At 45.5% G+C, this 19,128-nt stretch overlaps 1 protein-coding gene across 1 annotated transcript in view; it reads right to left on the reverse strand.

The window, feature by feature from the left end:
- LOC134160046 (hexokinase-1) overlaps positions 1 to 14,899 on the reverse strand; it is a 39,464-nt gene extending 24,565 nt beyond the window's left edge. The window contains exons 1-3 of the mRNA XM_062611666.1: positions 14,741 to 14,899; positions 7,365 to 7,527; positions 2,064 to 2,212 (exon numbers count right to left, since the gene is read on the reverse strand). Of these exons, the coding sequence (XP_062467650.1) occupies positions 2,064 to 2,212; positions 7,365 to 7,527; positions 14,741 to 14,803 (375 nt within the window). The 5' untranslated portion in view covers positions 14,804 to 14,899. The remainder of the gene's footprint in view (positions 1 to 2,063; positions 2,213 to 7,364; positions 7,528 to 14,740) is intronic.
- Between the last annotated feature and the right edge of the window lie 4,229 nt (positions 14,900 to 19,128).

Here is a 19,128-nt window from a genome sequence, read left to right on the forward strand (position 1 = left end):
TACAGGCTTCTTACAAATTTTAGACCTGCTATTGCACTGCTGAAGTCAATGAGAGTTTTGTCCTTGGTTTTGACAGGGAACTGTCTCCAACTGGCAAGGGTGTCAGCCCATTACTGACAGATGGGCAGAAATAGAAGTCTGAATGCAGTGGAGTAGAAAATATCAAAATGAACCATGCTAGTGAGGCATGAAGCCATAAATCACAACCCCTTCAGTAAGCTGATTATGTCTTAGGCTTTAAGACTACTCAGTTACTCACTGAAGTTAATGACACAGCTTGCAGAAAACATATTAGTAACCTACCCAGTGTGGGCAGTTCAGTCCAAGTGTTCCACTTAATCTGGCTCAGGGATTTCACAGAACCTCAACTGTACGCATCAGTCATAAGCATCAAATCATCAACTGCCTGTGTACCTCCTGGGCATCCACCATGCTTCCCTGTAAACTCTCACAGCAAGCATTTTAGTGATGGTTGGATATCGTCATGAGATAACTTCGAACCGGATGGAATTCTGATGATACCTCCAGTTCTCCTTTTCCTGCTACTTAAATACTGGGAGTCACTGTCCCCCCAGGGTCAGTGGATGCCTTGCTTACCTCTCTTTCAGTTTAAAAAGTATAACAAAGCCTATCAGTCTGAGCTACACATTGGTGATTCCACCACACACACACACACCCGCCCCTGACAGCCAAATGGCCTTAGGATATTTAAAAATTACAACATAAACATGAAAAAGCCACAGAAAGAATGAAGACCTGATGTCTCCTTTCCTGGCTTCTCCTTACCATCTTTATCATGTCTTCACCAAGTCTCACCTTAAGTCAACCTGCCTTTCCTCCCTGGACAGCCCCCAGGTATGTGGGTAGCCCTGTTGCTTGCCTCTCTGGCTCCCAAAATCCCTTGATAGATGAGCAACCCCTGCTCCAAACCTGCCTCCTGACTTCTCTGCCTCCACCAGCAACAGGCAGCTCAGCTCCCCTCCAACACCGTTTTGTGGAAAAGCCACTGTGCAACCTTTTGTCCAGAAAGCAAAGTAGTAATGTTACAAGACAGGAATTTATTGCTGTGTTTCAGATATGACAACAATCCTTGTATCGGTGCTACTTACAAGCCGTGACTGCCATCTTATACTCACTGCTGCATAGGAATGCAGCAGCAGTTATTACACATATTAAAGTTACTAAAGTTTCTACAGAAAACATATTAAGGATAGAAATGCTCTTTTGCACAATTTTTCTTTTTTTTTTCCTCTTTCATTTAGCCTTTAGAAACAAGCTATAAATTTCCTGCAGATCTCATACTCCATAATAGCACCCCATTCTAGTAAAAAAGTGTAAAAAACTTAAACCATTTTCAATGCTGAAAACAACCTGTTTTGTTTTACAAAACACAGAGACAAATCTGTCAGTAAAATATTCATCGTAATCCATTTTCTGATCATAAAGAGAAAATAAATTCTTCTAAAGAACCTCCTAAAATTCCAAGTAAACGGACCCAAACATTTTCTACCTTCAAACATGGGAGACTAAAAAAAAACCCTACCATTTATTCAGCAAAAAATAAGTTGAAGTTGTGCCAAAACATTCTATCAGCTTCCTGTAATTTTTCTAATATACCTGTACTTTTCATGAATGCCAAGTTGCTCAGACTGCCAAGACAGATATGTGGCTGTCATTGGTATTTCTATCCCTCACCTAACACTACAGTCGCAGAGTTGGTCATGCTTGTTGCTTACAAAGACTAAGCTGCTTTCCTGCCCTCCTTTCCTACCTGTGGAAATTGATTTTTATAGTAAAGTCAGAGGTTTTATTTCTAGGCCATTTTTTCCCTAACTCAGCCAAAAATCTCCCATATGATGACAGCAGATTTGCACTACCCATACATGCTCTATTACACTAACTACTGCTTATTTATTTTCAGTATCGACAAAGAGCTGTAGTCAAGTCTGTGCATGCTGTAGGTGCAACTGTTAAGATGCTATGGTCATTCTGGTGGTGTTTTTCTAAAATGGCAGTGTGAAAGCAGCTAATCTTTAGAGACATCCTAAGGAAGAGGTGCTTACCCGTGTTCCACTGCCGTGCATGATATCTTCAGGTGTATTATAAATTTCACTTTCCATTTGTACTGTCTGCTTTTTTTCATGTGACACCTTCACCCGCAGAATTCGGAAATAAGAACCACCAAGATCCAGTGCAATGAAATCTCCTTTCTCTACATGGAAAACAAGACACAAGTGATTAAAAACTGCAGGCAACACAAATCTGGGAAACATCAAGCTTGGTTAAATATAACGCACAGGCAAATGTCCAGTGCCCACAAAGAGGAAGTTCTAGCTGCAGGGTATCCACATGATGCATCAATCTGATTCCCTACAATTTAACATGAAGTTGGTACAGACAACTGTAATGAGGGTTTCATAGAATCATAGACTAGTTTGGGTTGTAAGGGACCTTAAAGTTCATTTAGTTTCAACCTCTCCACCATGGGCAGGGACACCTTTCACTAGACCAGGTTGCTCAAAGCCCCATCCAGCCTGGCCTTGAACACAGTCTGGGATGGGGCATCCACAACTTCTCTAGACAACCTGTGTCAGTGTTTCACCGCCCTCTTAGTAAAGAATTTCTTCCTAATCTAAATCTACTCTCTTCCAGTGTAAAACTACCCACCCTTGCCCTGTCACTACATGCCCCTGTAAAAAGACCTTCTCTAGAACGGACTAACAGTGGACTGTCTGTATCCAGATCTCATGATGAAGCTTACCAGGGCAAAGAAAGCCTAAAAGATGTTGAAAATAGAGACAGTAAAATGAAGGGATGCCAGACCACTAATGAGCAGTCTTTTGCTGTAAACAAACGTGTGTCATTTTGGCAAATAACAGTGAATGGTGGCTGGATTGTGCACTGCTGTAAAATCAACAAATTACACACGGATGTAGTTAAAGTAGGAACCACTTAATTCACACCAGGAAGCTGAGATTCACTGCAAACTGCAGTCAAGACATCAGAAGTCAGAGAAACAGTTTGAAAAAGTATAGGGTGTCCCTGTACTGCTGCAGGAGTTGTGATCCCTTGCACAGAGCTGCTAAATACCTCCCCAGAAACCAGGGAAAGTTAGGATACCTTCATCTGTGGTGGAGAGGAATTTGGATTTCAAAGGTCTGAAGCCAAATCCACTACCCTACCACCTCCACAAACCTCAGCCAACACAGACGCATGGCCAGGCTACCTGAGGAATGACACCTTCAGCACGCATTGGAGAGCAAGGCAAACATATTTGACTGAACTGCTTGTGCTATCTCACCTTATCAAAGAGGGAGCAAACACAGCAATCATTAAAGTCTGTGAAAAGATAATATTTGGGGAAGCAGTGTGCACAACTCTTCACACAGGAGTGTGTGTCCAGGTTAATCAACAAGGCTCTTTGCAAGCATTTATGTCTGTACATGGCAACCCCAGGCTCCCCGAGGCTGCTCAAAGGCCAGTGAAGCAGAGGAACATGGTACTTTCTCATCTTGGTTTCCTCATCAATTTGTACTTTTCTGCAGTGTCAGAAGTGCCCCATGTCATGACAGGATCAGCTGCCTCCCCCCTATCCTGCACCCTGATGCATATTGCCAGTCCCATCCTGTGGAGCAATTTGGCCTCTTTTCATTCTACCTTCTGAATTTGAACTAGGACTTTGGGAAGGTCATTCTCAACATCACTGTTTTTCCACTTCTACTTACACTCAATGTGGAAAGGCTACTAGCAGTTGGGAAGACAGTACCTTGTGTTGTGTTACCTCAAACTGCGACTGGTCTCAGAGCCTCCTGACCTGACGCTGTCACTAAAATATCATGTATGCAATTTACCCACAAGGAGTTCCAGACCCAGATTTCCCTCTGAGATTACTCTGCCAAATCTCAGATCAACACTTCTAAAGTCTTATTTAGTGAGCTGCTCCTTCCTCTTCATCACACCATGTACCTCCAGGAGCCCCATCAAGCTCAGCAACATTGATGAGCTGGATGAGACACCCCTCAGGGCAGGAGCTCTATAAGAAACAGCTTAAGAGAGTCAAAGACACAGCAAAAGCCCATATGCTTTTCCAGGGTTGCAGTGTAATATAGAAACAGAACGCTGTCATGCGAGAAACCACAATGACAATAAGCTACATAAAGAAAAACATAGCAAAATGACAGTGGAAGCCCACAACTCCTAATAATCCTCCTGATTTTACTGCATTGCAATGCAACTTTTCCTTCTTGCTGCTTAAAACATGGGCAGACTCAGCTTGCAGAAATACAGATCTTGCAGCACCTCCCTACCTGTTTTTGAACAGCTTGGCTTTAAACATCACTTTGCCCCAGTAAAAATGTCATTTAAAACATTAATATATCCAAACTGTAGGCCCAGTTCCATTTATTGGGTTCAGCATAATAAATTCAATAACTCATAACCCCTTTCACTGCAACAAGACTAGAAGTCAAACATTTACAAGTGTCTCATTAAGCCAAATATCCAAATAAGCTTTATCATATGAGTATCATTTGCTGAATGCAAGCCATTACCTCCAATAAATAATGGAAAAATCAACACTGGACCAGATGGCCCTTACATCTTAGTACATACCTCAAGCAAATACTGCACTTCATATAGAAGTATCTTCCCTGGCAGTAAATTAACAAATTAGCATGTTTGATTTCCAGCACCATCAAGCTTATCACAAGGTAAAATTTATTAAGCATTATTAACCTTTTCAGTTAAAAAGAAAAAAGAACTCTGAACTAGAGTATAACGCAAAGTAGTAGCCTTCTTTCAGTGTACTTCAGGAATTAAACCCATGTAGCAGCATTTAATCTATGCTTTTTAACACCAAGGTGCAATCAAACATGCTGTAAATCTATTTAGGAACATCCTTCAAAAGCATTTTGAATTAGTTTGAAATACTATCCTGAGCCCTCTGGACAAAAAAACCTTGTGGCTTTTGTAAATTAAGCAACTCTGAATGAAGCAAAAAGCCCTGCTAACACCAACATCTCCAGAGTCCCCAAAATTATCACTCAAAAGCTCCTTGTTAATAAAGTACACAAGCACTGATCTGAAAATAAACAACAATATTCTTCTGAATAGTCAGCTCTCATAATAATAATCAGACTCAGAGGAAAGAGCTTACAAGGCAGTAATTAGAGACAGGCCAGAGAAGAGGGCAGGCTTTCAGCCTCTGTCGTTTACAGAGGAACAGCTGAAGGCAGAAACTGCCATCAGCCGGGAGTCAACCCCACACTTAGGGCACAGCAATATGGACATATCCGTGAGGGCCTCCCAGAGACTTTAGAAGGAAGAGGAAACAGGATTTTGCATCTGCCCTGGCTTCATCTATGTGATGGCTGAGCCAGATATGGCAGGCACGTGGAGGTGAGTCACAGAAAGAAATACCATGACACCTACCCACAGCAAATATTGCTCACACCTAGGATCAGAACATGCCCTTTCTGGGAAATAATTCAATGGTTTTGCCTGCATTTCTAACAGCTATCCAAATAGACACTCACAACCTGCGTATACAGATTACTATCATGTTACACAGAAATCGTCTGGGGCAAAGCACTGCCTTGGTCTAATCCATGCTGCGACATTCACTGCCCATAGTCCTGGAGGGGCCATCAGGAGACACATGGGCACAGGATCAAGAACTGAGCACCCTGTACACAATACACGAGGTTGCTTTTTTAAGGAGGTGCGTAATACATGATCTGAAATTAATGCCTTGACATACAGACATGCTTACACTCAACGAGGGCTACCCACTGCTCTGGCTCATGTTCAGTCCCAGCAGCACTAAGCAATCTCTCACACCTCTCCCCTTTTCCCTTTGTGCTATACTGCATCTTGAAGTCTCTCCAGTTTGTGCCATGGAGCAATTTGCAAACGTATTTAGCTCACTGCAAGCAGCCCAGATTTGCTAACCTGCAGTGCCTTGGCAGAAGAGGGTACGGAGACAGGTCTATACTCAGCTCAACTCAAAACACATATGAAGGAAAATATAGGGATTTTGGAGTTGGTAAAAACACTGGGATTCTACAAAAAAAACCTTAAGTCACCTCACACCTGCAAACCCTTAGAGCAAGCCCTGCCTGTGACCCAGCTGTGTGTGGCAGCTTCTGGCTTTCTCAACAGGCTCCAAATTTCAACACATTTCAACATAACAACCAGCAGTGCTAAATTAAGGGAAACACAGGATTCAAGTTTGGTTTTGGTTTTGTTTTTTGGGTTTTTTTTTTTTATAAGAGGGTATAAACATTTCAACTAAAAAGCTTAAGGCGGCAGAAAGCAACAGTGAAGCAGAACTATCAATGATTTCCCCTGCCGGAGAGCACCAAATAATACAAAGCACCAGGCTTCATGTTCTTTCACCCAACAAATTCTTGATTTTAACTCAGAAAAAGCCTCAAAACAGGTAATCGTATTATGCAATTGTGCAATTTCTGCACACAGGGGCTTAATTTGTGCTAGGTACCAAACTAGTTACCAATGCATGCTACACGAGAAAGAAATCTAGTGTTACCACTAAATAATAAACGCTATTATATACTGTTAATAAATATATTTATATACCCTATATATAGTTGTTGGGGGGGGTGTTTGGTTTGTTTGTTTGGGTTTTGTTATAAGCACTAAAATATGTAATGGGGACAATCATGGTCTCAAATACCAACACAGCATCTTTTTGATTTCAGATAGCTCTTTGTGCCACTTTTATCAGGTACAGTGAGCATGAAAAAATAAGTCCTACACCTCAATGGAAAAGCTCAGTACACCAGAGCAGCAGCTTCTGAGCCACACACTGCACCTCCTTGAGTTCTGCAAGTCTTCCCCTTAGACCGTCTGCAAAAGGTAGCTACAAAAAGCAAAACAAATGCCAGAAAACTCAAATTCAGCATACAACAGTATTTTTTCCACTGGGAAAAAAATAAGAAGAGATGTTGAGTCAAAAAACAAATGACTAAAAGCCACTGCATTTGTCAAGACTCTAGGTCACATGAGTATGAACTGCATAAATCAAACATCTTCCTATGTGAAGTATTGATAGATGGCAGACAAATCTCAACATAAATAATACTCAATATAAATAAATATTAGTAGACTGATCAATAGGAAGAGCTCTTCCACTGGCATCAAAATGGGTTTGACACTGGATTCACAAAATCCTCCAGCATCTGTGGGAACTGACCTGCACACAGAAGGGAGGCTGCCTTTGAGGAGGTGCCAAGGCTTGGCAGAAAGTAAACTGCTCTTGTTCTTGGCAGTATTGGTGTATTTCTAACAGGTTTCCCATGAAGCACACCATCTTTAATACACAAAACAAATACTCAGCTCCTTACCTGAACCATCAGGAATGGACCTCACAAATGTAGGAAGCATCTTCACTGCAGCCGTTGGGTTAAAGTCTCTGGAGAGGCCATTCTTCATCTCTCTCCTGAAGCGAGCCATAACATCTATCAGCGTTTCATCAGAGAGTCGCATGGCATAAAGGTATTTGTCAATCTGGGGAAAACAAACAAACAAACAAAACCACCACAGAGTGAAAGACTGCCCTGAAGTGCCCATGGGGGGCTATACCTCTTTAATTGCAAGAATAGCATATAGGCCCAGCTTGGCCATGGAGCTCTGGCCAGGCTGCCAACACAGCCACACACTTCATGCCTTATCTTTTTGACTCAAAATCAGGAAAATGTGCAAGTGCTAGGACACATGTGAGCTGAAGTCCACTCCATCCTACTGTTTTCCCAAGGCAAGACCCAGTCCACGTCACTCTGCGTCCTCCTTTCCACACAAACCCATTCACCCACAGCCTCACACCACAATCTCCAGCCTTCACACCACTTCTCAGCTCTCCTGACTGCCCATGAGCTGAACAGCTGAAGCTAAAAATCCCTCTTTTGGCACCTTGTCCCAGCTGGAGTGATGTGGGTGTCACTGTAGTTCACAGAGGTGCCTTGTATTTAAAGCTTTTCATTGTGAAGGACTTGTCACAGCAGCTTCAGGGCTACATCCTAGGCTGCAAAATTGTTTTCTGTTGTACCAGACCACTTTCCCTATCCCTGATAGGGATATCCACTGATATCCAAAGCTATCACAGCCAGAGAGTCAGAAGAGGCAGAACTTGGCTGTGAGCAGGTAGCGGCTTTCTCCTCAAGACAAAACATCAAATTAAAAGTTGTTGACTTCTCCCTTGTGGCTTCCCAAAACAGGAACTTTCTTCACCTCACTGGAAAAAGGAGGCCGCTCCAGTTTTCCAATAATACTGCCTTCTGTAACATTACACCCATCTTCAGCATCAGGAAGATTGAGAGATGCTTCAAAAATACAACTTGGCCTTGGGGGATTCTTGCTAAATGCACGTCCCACCCCTCTCACCTCAGCTGACAGTCTATTCTTGCCTTGTTTCATTATCTGCCTTGGAAATTTGGTTCTGCAAACACCTCAGATCCAAGCCACACCTTTGGGATCACTTTCATTTGCAGCTTAGCAGGACCAAGAAAATAAAACCCTCCCATGCTTTCTATCCTCAGCAAAACTGGAAAAGCCACCTCATTGTAAACCCCAGGACACCTCTGTGCCAAGGCTGCCTGTGTCTCCTTTGCTGCTCTGGAAGCATTTAGAGCAACTCATCCAATCTCTCCACTGGCATTGTGTCTTGCAGGGCCGATGCCACAATAAAACATGCCATGTGAAACATATACATGCAATACTCCATATACTGAGGACTTTGAGAGAGAAAACAATGAATCATGTCATTTTCAAAGGAAATGCAGACAATCAAAATGTAATTAAACCCTAAACTGACCATAAAACCAGTGCAAATTTAATTGCTCCTGCAGAAAGTACTTCTGCCACATGTACTCAAGGTCTGCACCAAAGATAGTGTACCTCCATGAGCCAGACGCCCTCCTACAGTGACCAAGCATTTACACAGACAAGGGAGAAAGATATGGATGCTGCTGCTGGGCACAGCTACCCAGCCTGATGCTGAACCACAGCAAGCCTGAGCCATGGGGCCAGAGCCAGAGGCTGCACAAGCTCTAATGTGTTCAGTGCCACTGCTTGCAGAGGCAGGGTAAAACAGCCATCAGATAGATGCTACAGGGAAGTTACAGTGCAACAATATGAAATGATACCATACATATGCTCCACAAACTGGTGAAGTGACAGTGCAGGCATACAGCTGAATGGCAGAAGAGCTGAGCCCAGGTTCTCTGCAACAGAGGCCAAATTCAAGACCCTGGAACAGAATCCCCATCTGGGCCCCATGCCACCCCAAGGGCTGACAGCCCCCTCACAGAGACAACCACAGCCAGCCACTGGCATCATTTTGCTCCGAGAACAAAAACTAATGGGACACACTCTTTCTTGCAGCCCCAAATGCTGTCTCAGCATTTGCAGAGGCTGGTCTCAGGCTGAGCAGGAAGGTCTCTCCTCCATGGCAAACCGTACCACAGCTGGATTGCTTTTATTAGCAGAGTGTATTAAACCATGATGTCAGAGCATTAAGTTATTCCCTTTCGGGGGGGGGGGGGGGGGGGGGGAGAAGGAGAAGAGGGAAACCCTCTTATTAAGGCTGAGCTTTCAGCAGCCCACGCTGCTGCTCACAAGCCTGATTCCCCAAATCTCCCAGTGAAAGCTCAGTAACACATCATTCACACAGACTTCACTGTGTAACTAAAATACCCCTCTACACAGCCCCACTGCTGCATCCTCCTCTCAAAAACAGGGCTGAGGGATTTCCCCCCACAAAAAGCCCTGTAGTGAATGCAGGTTTTGGCATTTGCACAGTGAAGATCAGATAAGCCCATTCTTCACAGCTCTGCCCCTCCACTGCTGAGGGAAAAGAGGAGGGAGGGCTCTCTTGTCTTCCAATTTGGGTGAAAAACCAATGAGCACTGTCTGCGCCCTTACATAATTGGGGTGGACCCCCCTGCAGCAGGAAGCATCACCTCGCATTGCATCACGGTGCATCACATTGCGTTGCATCGCATCAAGGCCATCTTTACCGCTGAGACTCACGGGGTGGGGAGGCGGGGAGATGGGAACTAAACCTCGGTTTGAAACAAAATCTCTCCCGTGTGTTGCAGTTTCCAAAACAAACAAACAAAAAAAAAAAAAAAAGCAAAAAAAAAAGCATTATTTTTTTTTCCCCGGGCAGGAAAAGCGTCATTCTGGCAGTGAAGCTGCTAGGGAGAAAGCACTGCTCTCCTGTGCTGGCAGCACAGGCAGACCGCCAAGGGAAAACCCTCAGCAAACAGCCACAAATAACTGGGAGGGGGGTAACTGGAGGCTGGATTATGGGACGGAGGTTTAATAACTCCCTGCTTTGCCTGCAATAAAAGCCGATCAGAAAGCAAATCTCAGATTTATCCGAAGGGAAGCTGTGGGAGGGGTCAGCAGGGAGAGAGATGGGAGCTGCCGGCAGCACCCAGCCAGACATGCAGCATCCCATGGCTGCAGCCCCGTGGGAGATGGGTGCCAGCCCCTCCCTGGGAATGGCAGAGAGCAGGAGTAATTTCAGTCAGGCAGTTGTGTGGGCAAGGAGCAGAAAACACTTCTCTAGTTAGCTGCCATTTCAGAACCACCCCCCAGGAACGGCATCTTCCCAGAGTGCCACTACAGGAGCCCTCCAAAAATTCTACCCCTTTATTTTTTCTCCTTAAAAAAACAGCCAGCCAGAATCTGCGAGCAAATTTTTTTTGTAAATAGGATTTCATAATCCGAACCATATGTGTGTCATTTCTCTTGGTCTCATAGGGAAGATACTTTTTGCACTAGGGGAAAGTAAGTTTCTGAAAATCCAGCCATCGCAGCAGTCTCCACAAAAAGTTGTGAATAATTATAAGCACATAATGAAACAGGCAGCACTGAGGACCATTCCTTAGATGCATGCTTCATCCCCTGGACACTGACAACAGTCAAGAGTATCCAAGAAGAGAGCACTCCCACAACAGTTTCAGAAATCATTAGCACCTAGTTTACTAACACAGCCTTTGCATGAAAAGGCTCTACCATGTAAACATTTTTCTGCAGAGTTAATCACACTCCATGCTCCTTTCAGCATCAGGAAGATTCATCAGGAGCCAAGGCATGTTAAAACAAGTAGTTTAGACATCCTGAAGCAGGGTTACTTATAATTTATCAGGTTGGTTCCTAAAAAGCCTTTATACTGGCAAGTTACCACTATGGAGCTTTTTCTGATGCCAGCTGCTACATTTTACACCCCATTCCATTATGTTCTTTTCACGGTTAAATGATAATTAAATATCATTCTTGAATTGCAAGACTTTTTTCTTCTCTCATCAGGTAATAAAACAAAAAGGTATTGTTCCCCTGACAAACAGAATTGAGGCAACACCTAGAGGATCCCTTTGCTGGGGCCAGCTAGTGCAGGTATAAACCTGTTGGAAAAAGGTACTCTAAAACAGTTTTACAAAGGCTCTCCTGCACACAGACCAGTGGCACAGATACCAGAGATGCTTCATGGATGAGAGTCAACCTTTTAGAGAAAGAGGGCCTCACTTTGGGTTGAGCAAAATCCACTGTCACAGCAAGGCTCCTGCTGATGCCACTGAAGGATCAGAAACGTTCAGGGAAAAGATGTTTTCAAAAACATCTGGATAATTTATCCTGCTTGAGGTAAAACTACACCCGTATTTATACGGTACAGAACATTATGTGTTGGCTTGCTTCTGCACACTAGGGTTATGTGCAAGTGCTCATACACATGATTTCATTGGAAAATGCCCCCTTGCAGGGGCTGCAGGGTCACAGGGCTGCCAGCATGCAATGAACAACCAGCACCTTCGGCACTAAACATCCATCCTGCCTATTCCTCCTGCTGGCCACAACTCACCTTGAAAAATCATAGTACATAGAATGGTTTGGGTTGGAAGGGACCTCAAAGACCATCTAGCTCCAACCCCTGCACCATGGGCAGGGACACTTTCCCCTAGACCAGGCTGCTCAAAGCCCCACCCCTGAACACTTCCGTCAGTTTTCTGAGCAACCTGTTCCAGTGCCTCACTACCCTTCACAGTAAAGAACTCCTCCCTAATATCTACTCTAATCTACCCTCTTTCAGTTTAAAGCCATCCCCCCTTGTCCTGTCACTATATGCCCTTGTTAAAAAGTCCCTCTCTAGATTTCTTGTAGGCCCCTCTAGGTACTGGAAGCTGCTTTAAGCTCCCCAGAACCTTCTTTTCTCCAGGCTGAACAAGCCCAGCTCTCTCAGCCTGTCTCCATAGGAGAGGTGCTCCAGCCAGCTGATCATTTTTATGTTCCAGAAACTGCAAATTTGAAAAAAATTACCTCAAGCTTAAGGGGGGTGTAGAAACCCAGCAAAACCAGTACGGAAGCACTAGTTCTTAGACCCAGGGTGTCCTGACAGCCTGAAATCACCAGACCCATCTGTGCCCCTCTGCAGGGTTCCTACCACAGAAAGGCAGCACCAAGCATAGTGCCATGCAGGAATGGGACACCACCCCCCCCCACCCCCCCACCCCAAGAAAAAAAAAAAAAGGAAACAGGATCCCAGAAGAAGAAGGATGTTCTGCCTTGGTGAAGACCCAGTAACATACAATCCCAAATTCACCTCACTGGTACTTGTAGCCCATTCACACCCCTCCTGTGACCCACAGCAGCATGCTCAAGGTGACCTCCAACCTGTGCCTCCGAATGCTGAGCAGGCAGCTGCCATGGACCAGAGAGGCAGAGGAGTAGCCACTGTGGCCCGGAGCCCCATGGGGCAGAGTGGTGAGGGGGTAACACATTGGTCGGCAGCCCCCAGCCACATACCACCAGAAAGTGCTGCCCTTCCAGAAGCAGAGAGGAGAGGGAGGGACCCAAAATGAAGCCATTTAGGCACATACTCCCGTAAGCAGCATGCTGTGATAGAGCACAAACCTCACAAGCAGCACCCTGAGACAGAGCCCCACAGGGAACCAGGGAGCAGAGCCCAGAGGCTCCCAGCAGCCGCAGGTCAGCAGAATCATGGGGCAGAGCCTCTGACTGCTGCAGAAACCCTCCATACAAGACAGCCAAAACTGAGGGGGCTCAATATCCGTTCCAAAAGGATATAAACAGGAAAAGATGTCTTACATCCTCCCAAACCAATAGCCTGCTTGTTTTTGTTTGGGATTTTTTTTTCAATTGGATTTTTGTTCTATTTTTCAGACAAAACCAGATTGATCCATAAGAACACTTTACAGTTCCCTGGCCAAACAATTCCCATGCTGTCAAACAATAGCAGCCCCATGGTGCCAAACCAGCCTGTAATAAATAACCCCCGGGAACACCACAGTTTTCCCCGTGCCTGCACACTCCCACTGCGCCTTCCCCACACAGCCTTTCTGCAGGTCCTCAGCCAGTACGCACCCTTGTGCTTATCCTGGGTTTCTAAATATAACAGGCACAGCGAGACAGTGAAGGCCTTATCCAGGCATGCACGCCTGGCACCAGCAGCAGCATCTACAAATCCTCCAGGAAAAGGAAAATAAGGGAAAAGGGAGAGCTACGTACATGGGGCCATAAGGTGCAGAAAGCTACAGGCTGCGCAAAGCCTTCAGCTCCTCGCAACAACCGCTGGGCGTAAAAGCAAAAGACCTAAACCACAGAAGATGTGGAAAATATGAGGTGCTGCCCTGGGTTTTATCCAAGAGAGGAGTTGGCATGGATGAGCATGGCTGGAGTGAGGCGGGGGGGGGTCACCCACATACAGCAGCTGGGGTCTCCCTAGGTGCAGCCAGAAGCCCAAAGGAAGGAGATGTTCTCCTCCCACCAGACCAAGCCCTGAGACCACTACAAATCAGCCCTGCTAACGCTGACACTGAGGCATCCCCAAAATATGTTCGGGATGCCTTCAGCAGGTGCTCAGCCATGTGCCTAGGTGGGTCATGCAGCACTGCCGGAGGTGGCAGAGGGGAAGCCTCTGCTCCCTGACGTCAGCCTGGCTCTGAGAACAGAGCTGGGTGATATTTGCAATTATTTTCCCAATTTGTGTCCCTGCATCCCTAGCCCCAGGCTCTCCACTCCCTACAGCACTGCAATGTGCTTAGCCAGGACCTAACTGCCATGTTTTTATTTATCCTGTGCTCTACACCCATTTCCTTGTGGCAGTGCTAAATCACAGGGCTACAACCGTACAGCAGCAATCTCCTAATGCTAAAGGAAAAGAAAAGCAGCCCATAGAAATACTGCTTCTTATTAAGCACAACTGACAACCACTTCCTGAAAATTCAGAACCTGCAGTGACACATAGTTCAAAAACTGCCTGCTCTTTGCCTTCGTCACCCCTGCTCTGGAGTGACAGATGCCCTCAGGCACCCTGGGGAAGAAGGGGAAGTCCCCTCTCCAGGAATGCTGGTGCCTTCTACAAACCCGAAAGGCCATCACCACCACCCTCTTTGCCAAAGCCCCCCAGCTCCTGCCTCGCTTTGCCGAGCTCCGTTTTCGCGGCCTGGCTCGCTGTGCATCACCCGCGCCAGGCAGCCTCCACACTGACCCCCCTGATCCACTCTCCACCGGGGATGCTCTGGGGGGACCGTCTGGCTATGCTTAAAAAAGGGTTTATTCCCCTTTCTCCCACAGCACGGTCGCTACGGGCACAAAGCAACAAAACCAACAGTAAAAAAAAAATAAAAATAAAATAAAAATAAAAATAAAAAAAGGTATCTGTGCGGGGGGCGGCCCTCCCTCGGGGGGGTCAGTCTACCTTTTTGACCTGATCCTCCTTCAGCTCCGTGAAGTAGTAGGCCAGGAGTTGGGCGGCGATCATCCTGCCGGCTGCAGCAGGCGGCTCCGCGCACGCAGCGATGCGGCGCCCAGGGATGGCCGCGCTGCCGGAGCCGCGGCACCTCCCCTTCCTCCTCCTCATCGGGGCCGGCCCCGGCCCCGCCCGCAGCCCCCGCTCCCGCAGCCGGGAGGCGCGAACCCCTCTCCGTGTTATTTGTGGCAGGCAGGGCCCGGAGGGTGTGAGGAGGGCAATGCCCTGCCGTACCCCGAAGGGTCTTTCACAGCAGCCTTGGAGACAGGCTGCTGAAGGCTTCCCGCCACTCCTTGAACTCTGCTGTGGTACGGGAAGAGTAAACTGAAAAGCAAAATACATAAATGAATAAATAAACAAATAAATTTAGGAAAAAAAAAAAAAGACAAAACCCAAGAATATTTCCAGAAGAGCCTCTGCGCTCAGAAACCATTGAGAAAACAGCAAAATGGCAGGAACCTCCACTAATACCAAACATCCCCACCCGGGTGTGATGCCTTCTCCCACAGTGAGCAGGATCCGGCCTGGATCCCCTAGGCTTCAGGCTGAGCTGCTATGAGACTTGCATGGCCAGGGAGGGGATGTTTGGTATGTTTTGGAAGCAGGTAAGTGCTTTGACAGTTGTACTTTTGGGGACCTCGTATTTCCATCAGCAAAATCCCCACATCAAATATACTGACAGACAGAACCTCTCCTCGCTGTGTGTGCTGCCCACATTTTAGCCACATTGAAGTGCATTCCGAAGGAGGCATCCACCACTGTGAAGCCTCTGAGGGCCCCCATGCACACAAGCAAAGCGACACAGTGCCCCTCCAAAAGCTGAAGGCCAAATGCAGATGGCCAAAGTGACACGTGTCAGCAGCTCGAAGGGCTTTTGCCTGAGGCCTCGTCAGTCCCTGTGGAACTTGTCAGTCCCAGGAACACATACCCATGCAAACACTGGTGATACTGGAGGCGTGATTTGCATAGAGATTGTCTACCAAAGTCTAAGTGAATAAAAACCTGTTTCTTGAATTTCCAGCCTCCTTTTCAGTGCCATTTCAAATGATTGCACTGGCCAAAATCAAGAGCTACTTTGGCAGACATATCCTCCTCTAGACTGCTCTAGCTGCTGCAGGCAGGGTGGACAGGATTTCCTACCCCACCTTACTGCATTAGATTTAAGCTCAGAGAGAATTTCATCAAGTGTTTCACTGATGTGCATGTGTTACTCCTGCTCGGTTTATTGGCAAGCTAATGAGCAAACACGCCTGCAGTCTCCGGCCTGCCTCAGTGCAGACTCACCAGCATCGCCCTGCGACCAGGCACGGTTGGAGCTCGCAAGGGGCACAGGAACGTGGGGCCGAGCTCCATCATCCTGACAGCATCCAGCAACGTCACCCAGTCCCTTAGGCTGATCAAGCTCTCACTCAATGGTAATTCACTGTTCAGCCACACTCATCCTCTTCTGCCAGTTAGAAACTAATTTTAATTCCCAGCCCTGGCTCACTCCTGTTTATGCTTTGTCATCTGTTAAACCTTGTCCTTCAGCTGAAATTACTCTCCTCTGTCTCATATTCTATAAATACAGAGGAAAGTAACCATATACATCCTCACCTTTGCTTCACCAGGGAAGACAGACCTGGCTCTTTTTTGGTCTCCTTTCCCTGAGAAGCCAAGGCTGGTTTAGCAGCCTTTTTCCTCACTTGTTCCAGCCTGAACTCATCTCATTGAACAAGCAGCTTAAGTTGGGTAAGTTATTGCAGTGAAGGCAAAACCCATTGTGCTAACATTCATAGTTCTCCTACTGGAAATATGTCACCAATCCCCTTCCCATTAACAAGCACAAACCCTGAGGCTCCCAAGCTTGACTTGATTCCCCCATATCATCAGCCACCACTCCCAGGAGATGGCAGACCTTTCATCCCATGCAAAAAAAAAAATCCTCCTTGTTCCCATTTCCTCAGCATGGTAATGGCATCCTGGCTGCCAGAGATATCCTCATCAAAGAGCTGCTCTGCAGCAGCCCAAATAAAAATTTAGAAGCAAAAAGTCACTTTCGGCACATGTGCATTTATATTTGCCTTTTGTTGCTGTATGACCACCACCTGGCACTGCTCAATTCCCACAGACTATATGTTACCTCCTGTAAACAGGAGGTTTACAAGCCCTACTCTCTATCCCCTCCAGCTCAGATACCTAAATACACGATATCCCCCCCCCAGTTACCTGCAGGAATGCTTACTCATTCAGCTAAAACACTTTGTCACAAGTTTAAGTGTTTTCAACTAATCTTTGACCAAAGAAAGCAATTCAGACCATCTCCTCTGGCTCTCAAGGAATCTGAATTAGCCACCTAAGAGTTTGGGAGGTCCAAAATACACAAAGTGGTTATGAATAAGAATGGTCTTCTCTTTAACATACCTGTCTTAGGAATGTGCAAACAGCTGCTGAACATGGTATTCAGGAAAAACAAACTCTACAACCTAAACACCATTAGAGAAAAAGTAACAGTCCATCCAAGGTAAAACAGCTGCTGTGTTAAAACATCTAATATTTTTAAACTGCTCCTTGCAAGGATAAGTAAGAGTGCATGACCAGCTTTGGTGCTGTAACCAGTGCCAGGATGAATAAGCTTTCCTCCTACCAGAGAGCTGGAAGGGCATCTAAATATCCCTATAGACACACAAACCATTTGCAAGCCCTCTTTGCATTGCCAGGCCAGCAGTGATCACACAGGTGTTATTTTGGGGGGCCTGGGAGGAGCTGTGCACAGGCTGCCTGGAATGACCAACCAGCTCTTCATCTTTGCCTCTGCAACTCTTGCATGCTTCCTTACCATCTAGCCCTGGGTTTTCCCTTCTGCTTTACTGGAAGAGATCAATTCAGCAGCCAATTAATTACCAGCACCTAAGGTACACTGCCAGGCATCCAGCAGGCTGTTTTGAAAGCCACTGTCCTTTAAGACAAATTACTGGAGGCTGAACATGACACCCGATGACTTGCAGCTATTTTGATTGTGCTCTAATCATATTGTCCAGGTTTGACTGTACTGAATTATTTCAAATGACTGAAGTAATTCCATGCATCAGGTCTCCTGGATGCAGGTTTGTGTTTTTTTTTCTGCTTTGCCCAGTTCTTCATTAAATGTTTACTGCTCTATACAAGTCTGCATTCAGATTTGACACCTATACAATAAGAGGATTTTGAGTTTAATCATGCCCATCACAGTTTTGATATACACGGTTGCTATATGCTTTCTATTTTTGTAAGGAAACAATGAAGTTGTAGCTGTGTTTGTTGTTCTTTTTCTAAGTGTGTGGAAAATGATCCGTCCACTTTTCCTCACATTGCATTTTCCTGTCAAAATACTTAAAGCAAAGTGAAAGAAAGCAATATCTCTAAGAAACAAGTTCCCAATTCATGACAGCATCTGACTAAGAAGGAAATTTTTAAGTAGCCTTTGACGCTTCCATTCCAGGGTAGGAAACTATGTGTTTGCACAGAAATAATCATCATTCATTTGTGCTGAACATGGTGCAGAAGCTACTAAGAAAATCTAAAAACAGCAGAGATATTGATTTGATAAGCAATTCAACTGAACAAGGTTAAATGCATTATGCAATTTCACCTTGCCAGGAGGCACAGCAAGCAGACACTACCATACAGCCAGCCATGATGCTTTATCGCATATTTCCCCTATTAAGAAACAAGATGAGCTAGGAAGGCCTTGAGGGGAGCTCATTCCATGCACAGAAAAGGCCATGACACATGCAGATGGAGCTGCACACACATAGAAAGTGGTTTTTATGTTTCTGGTAGAGCACACAAGGCATATGTTTCCAAAAGATGAGCACTTTCCTTGGGAAACATGGAGCAAGGCACTGGATAAACAAAGAGCCAGGACAGGCTCAGCACATCTCACAGAGCTAACTACCACAGGTTTTGCCTCCATTCAAACACTGGCACAGCCTGAAGCCAGAGACTGCATGTGGCTGTCAGGCCCTGCTCCAGTACGCATATTGAGAGAGAGGATGGCCACCACCAGTCCCAGGAAAGCAGGATCTTGCCCTCTGGTGACAAAGCTGAGGACTGCCAGTGCTAATAACTGGCTAACAGCTGTTTAGGTTTTTTTTTTAATTAATAATTTTGGTTTATATTTATATTATACACTTTGTATACAAATAAATCTATTTTTCTGTATTATCAACATTATAATTTATAATTAAAATAATTTCATTAAGAAGGTAACAGCATTTTCCATGCCTGGCAGCATGTTCAGATCATTGTGCAGTGTCACCTCCACACATATGCCACTGTTAGCACGCCACAGCAGCAATACACAAGTCTGTGCCCAG

This window comes from Pezoporus occidentalis, unplaced genomic scaffold (assembly GCF_034315485.1).
Source record: "Pezoporus occidentalis ecotype Australia unplaced genomic scaffold, CSIRO_AGI_Poc_V1 ctg155, whole genome shotgun sequence".
NCBI classification, from domain to species: domain Eukaryota; kingdom Metazoa; phylum Chordata; class Aves; order Psittaciformes; family Psittacidae; genus Pezoporus; species Pezoporus occidentalis.